The sequence below is a fragment of the Lutra lutra genome, chromosome 1, assembly GCF_902655055.1.
Source record: "Lutra lutra chromosome 1, mLutLut1.2, whole genome shotgun sequence".
NCBI classification, from domain to species: domain Eukaryota; kingdom Metazoa; phylum Chordata; class Mammalia; order Carnivora; family Mustelidae; genus Lutra; species Lutra lutra.
Window position 1 is genome coordinate 216,956,509 of NC_062278.1, and position 4,801 is coordinate 216,961,309.

Here is a 4,801-nt window from a genome sequence, read left to right on the forward strand (position 1 = left end):
TCATTAGCCATCAGGGAGATTCAAATTAAAACCACACTGAGATATCACCTACACCAGTTAGAAGGGCCAAAATTAGCAAGACAGGAAACAATGTGTGTTGGAGGGGATGTGGAGAAAGGGGAACCCTCTTACATTATTGGTGGGAATGCAAGTTGGCGCAGCCACTTTGGAGAACAGTGTGGAGATTCCTCAAGAAATCAAAAATAGAACTTCCCTATGACCCTGCAATTGCACTACTGGGTATTTACCTCAAAGATACAGATGGAGTGAAAAGAAGAGCCATCTGTACCCCAATGTTTATAGCAGCAATGGCCACGGTCACCAAACTGTGGAAAGAACCAAGATGCCCTTCAACGGACGAATGGATAAGGAAGATGTGGTCCATATACACTATGGAGTATTATGCCTCCATCAGAAAGGATGAATCCCCAACTTTCGTAGCAACATGGACGGGACTGGAAGAGATTATGCTGAGTGAAATAAGTCAAGCAGGGAGAGTCAATTATCATATGGTTTCACTTATTTGTGGAGCATAACAAATAGCATGGAGGACATGGGGAGTTAGGAGAAGGCATTTGGGGGAAATTGGAAGGGGAGGTGAACAATGAGAGACTATGGACTCTGAAAAACAATCTGAAGGGTTTGAAGAGGTTGGGGGGTGGGAGGTTGGGGGAACCAGGTGGTGGGTATTAGAGAGGGCACGGACTGCATGGAGCACTGGGTGTGGTACAAAAACAATGAATACTGTTATGCTGAAAATAAAAAAACAAAAGGTATCCAAATTGGCAATGAAGAAGTCAAACTCCCTCTCTTCGCAGATGACATGATTTTTTTTATATGGATAACCCAAAAGACTCCACCCCCAAACTACTAGAACTCATACAGCAATTCAGTAACATGGCAGGATACAAAGTCAACGTACAGAAATCAGTGGCTTTCTTATACACTAACAATGAAAATACAGAAAGGGAAATTAGAGAATCGATTCCATTTACTATAGCACCAAGAACCATAAGATACCTGGGAATCAACCTAACCAAAGAGGTAAAGGATCTGTACTCGAGGAACTACAGAACACTCATGAAAGAAATTGAAGAAGACCCCAAAAGATGGAAGACCATTCCATGCTCTTGGAAGAATAAACATTGTTAAAATGTCTATACTGCCTAGAGCAATCTATACTTTTTTAAAAAATTTTATTTATTTATTTGACAGAGAGAGATCACAAGTAGACTGAGAGGCAGGCAGAGAGAGAGAGAGTGTAGCAGGCTTCTTGCTGAGCAGAGAGCCAGATGTGGGACTCGATCCCAGGACCCTGAGATCATGACCTGAGCCGAAGGCATCGGCTTAACCCACTGAGCCACCCAGGCGCCCCTAGAGCAATCTATACTTTTAATGCCATTCCGATCAAAATACCACCGGTATTTTTCAAAGAGCTGGAGCAAATAATCCAAAAATTTGTATGGAATCAGAAGAGACCCTGAATCGCCAAGGAAATGTTGAAAAACAAAAATAAAACTGGGGGTATCACGTTACCTGATTTCAAGCTTTACTACAAAGCTGCGATCACCAAGACAGCATGGTACTGGCATAAAAACAGACACAGAGACCAGTGGAACAGAGTAGAGAGCCCAGATATGGACCCTCAACTCTACGGTCAAATAATCGACAAAACAGGAAAAAATATACAGTGGAAAAAAGACCATCTCTTCAATTTTGGGAGTTTATATTTTTCCAGGAATGCATCCATTTCATCTAATTTGCTTAGCTTATTGGCATATAACTGTTGATAATAACTTCTGATGATTGTTTCTACTTCCTTGGTGTTATAAAGATATAATGTATTATTAGCTCCAGGGGTACAGGTCTGTGAATTGCCAGGTTTACACACTTCACAGCACTCACCATAGCACATACCCTCCCTAATGTCCATAACCCCACCACCCTCTCCCTACCCACCTCCCCCTGGCAACCCTCAGTTTGTTTTGTGAGATTAAGAGTCTCTTACGGTTTGTCTCCCTCCCGATCCCATCTTGTTTCATTTATTCTTTTCCTACCCCCCCCCAAACCCCCCACGTTGCATCTCCACTCCTCATATCAGGGAGATCATATTATAGTTGTCTTTCTCTGCTTGACTTATTTCGCTAAGCATAATACCCTCTGTTCCATCCACGTCATCGCAAATGGCAAGACTTCATTTCTTTTGATGGCTGCATAGTATTCCATTGTGTATATATACCACATCTTCTTTATCCATTCATCTGTTGGTGGACATCTAGGTTCTTTCCATAGTTTGGCTATTGTTTCCACCTCTTTTTAAAATATATTACTTTTTATTTTTTTCTAAAGATTTTATTTATTTTTTTGAGAGAGAGAGAGTGAGCAAGAGAGAGCAGAGCACAAGCCAGGGGAGGGGCAGAGGGTGAGGGAGGAGCACACACCCCACTAAGCAGGGAGCCCAATATGGGACTCAATCCCAGGTCCCGGGGATTGTGACCTGAGGTGATGGCAGACATTTAATGATTGAGCCATCCAGGTGCCCTACTTTTAATTTTTTTTTTAAGATTTATTTATTTAAGAGAGAGTGTGTGAATGTGAGGAGAGGGAGAGGGAGAGAATCCCCAAACTATTCCCTGCTGAGCACAGAGCCCTTTGTGGCTGGATCATATGACCCTGAGATCGTGACCTGAGCCGAAATCAAGAGTTGGACTCTTAACTGACTGAGCCACCCAGGAACCTCTCTTTTTTAATTACATATTTAAAGTGTACATAATGTGAATTGATACACATACATAATGGAATTATTACTGTGAGCAAGCTAATTAACATACCCATCTCCTCACATAGTTACTTTGTTCTGGTGTCTAGTCCTTAACAGCACATCAAATCTAGGCAAGTCTTCTGGCTATAATGACACCATGGTTTAGCACTTTCCCCACCCTCTCCTTCTGTCACTAACATTTTCCTGAGAACAGTTCCCCTAAAACAACCATATAAAGAATCCCTTACTCTGATTCTGCTTCGATGGTCCCCCAAAAATCAAGCTCACAGTGTTCATATAAATTTTAAAGAATACCAAAGCTATAGAAACCAAAGTCAGTTTTCAAACCTAAGTTGAACTCCCTTTACAGTGTTTAGCCACTGAAAGATAAAAACTTGCTGAGAGAAGGGTCAGACAATCTGACTCACCCAGTATTCCTGTACTTCGACTCATTCTAGAAGCCCAAGAGCAAGGCAGATGACACGATAACAAGATGTTTCTCAGATGAGTTTCTTCAAGGCTCCCTTCAAGTTCTTGTTCCTCAGGCTGTAGATAAAGGGGTTCAACATTGGAGGGACCACAGTGTACATCACAGAGGCACTTGCAGTATCCCTGGAAGAATGAGTAACTGCAGAACTAATGTACACCCCAAAAGCTGTCCCATAGAACAAAGAAACAACTGAGAGATGAGAACCACAGGTAGAAAAGGCTTTGTATTTCCCTCCAGCTGATGACATTCTTTGAGTGGAAGAGACAATTTGAATGTAAGAGAAAATAATCCCAAGGAGGGGAACACCACCCAATATGCTAGTTACTAAATACACCAGGATGTTATTGATGAGCGTATCAGAACAGGCGAGTTTGATGACCTGAGCAAGTTCACAGAAGAAGTGGGGAATTTCCAGGTCTGTGCAGAAGGAGAGTCGTAGCACCATCAGACTGTGGAGTAAGGCATCTGCAGTGCTGATGGTCAGGGAGAGTAGAATCAGCAGGCCACAGAGGTAGGGGTTCATGATGACTGTGTACCTCAGTGGCTGGCAAATGGCCACATAGCGGTCATAAGCCATTGCTGCAAGGAGGAAGTTTTCCAAGCCTGCAAAAAAGAGGACGAAACCAACCTGGGTGAGGCAGCCTGTGTAACTGATGGATTTGCTCTGTCTTTGGATGTTCACCAGCATCTTGGGAATGGTGGTGGTGCTGAAGCAGATGTCAGTGAAGGCCAGGTGGGAGAGGAAGAAGTACATGGGCGTGTGGAGGTGGGAGTCAGAGCTGATAGCCAGGATGATGAGCAGGTTTCCAAGCACAGTGACCAGGTATATGGTCAGAAACAGTTCAAATAGAAGGGGCTGCCATTTTGGATCTTCCGTGAGACCCAGGAGGAGGAATTCTGCTACACCTGTTTGATTTTCTGGCTCCATGTTTTTGATGAGACTGATGGAAATAATACAGAGGAGAGGATACGTAAGAGATGGTACAAGGATCCCTTGTATATATACAATGGAATATTACTCAGCCATCAGAAAGGATGAAATGAATACCCAACTTCTGCATCAACATGGATGAGACTGGAGGAGATTATGCTGAGTGAAATAAGTCAAGCAGAGAAAGTCAACTATCATGTGGTTTCACTTACTTGTGGAACATAAGGAATAACATGGAGGACATTAGGAGAAAGAAAGGAAACGTGAATTGGGGGAAATGGGAGGGAGAGATGAACCATGAGAGTCTGTGGACTCCAAGAAACAAACTGAGGATTTTAGAGGATTTTGGAGGGATGGGTGAGCCTGGTGGTGGGTGTTAAGAAGGGCAAGTATTGCATGGAGCCCTGGGTGTTAAACAATGAGTCTGGGAACACTACATCAAAAACTAATGATGTATGGTGAGTAACATAACATGATAAAAAAAGAGAAAATCCTGACATGAATTGAATCATATTTTTTCTTTCAAAAAAAGTTTTTATTTAAATTCCAGTTAGTTAAATACAGTGAAATATTAGTTTCAGGTATATAATATCATGATTAACACTTATGTACAACACCC

General features: G+C 42.3%; 1 protein-coding gene across 1 annotated transcript; it reads right to left on the minus strand.

The window, feature by feature from the left end:
- Window positions 1–3,261: 3,261 nt before the first annotated feature.
- LOC125092792 (olfactory receptor 7G2-like) lies at window positions 3,262–4,200 on the minus strand. The gene has a single exon (XM_047717191.1). The coding sequence runs from the start codon at window positions 4,177–4,179 to the stop codon at window positions 3,262–3,264; it is 918 nt and encodes a 305-aa protein (XP_047573147.1). The 5' UTR covers window positions 4,180–4,200.
- Window positions 4,201–4,801: the final 601 nt, after the last annotated feature.

Excerpts from the sequence above, each read along its gene's own strand:
- LOC125092792 (XM_047717191.1), bottom strand. The coding sequence starts at position 4,179 with ATGGAGCCAGAAAATCAAACAGGTGTAGCAGAATTCCTCCTCCTGGGT.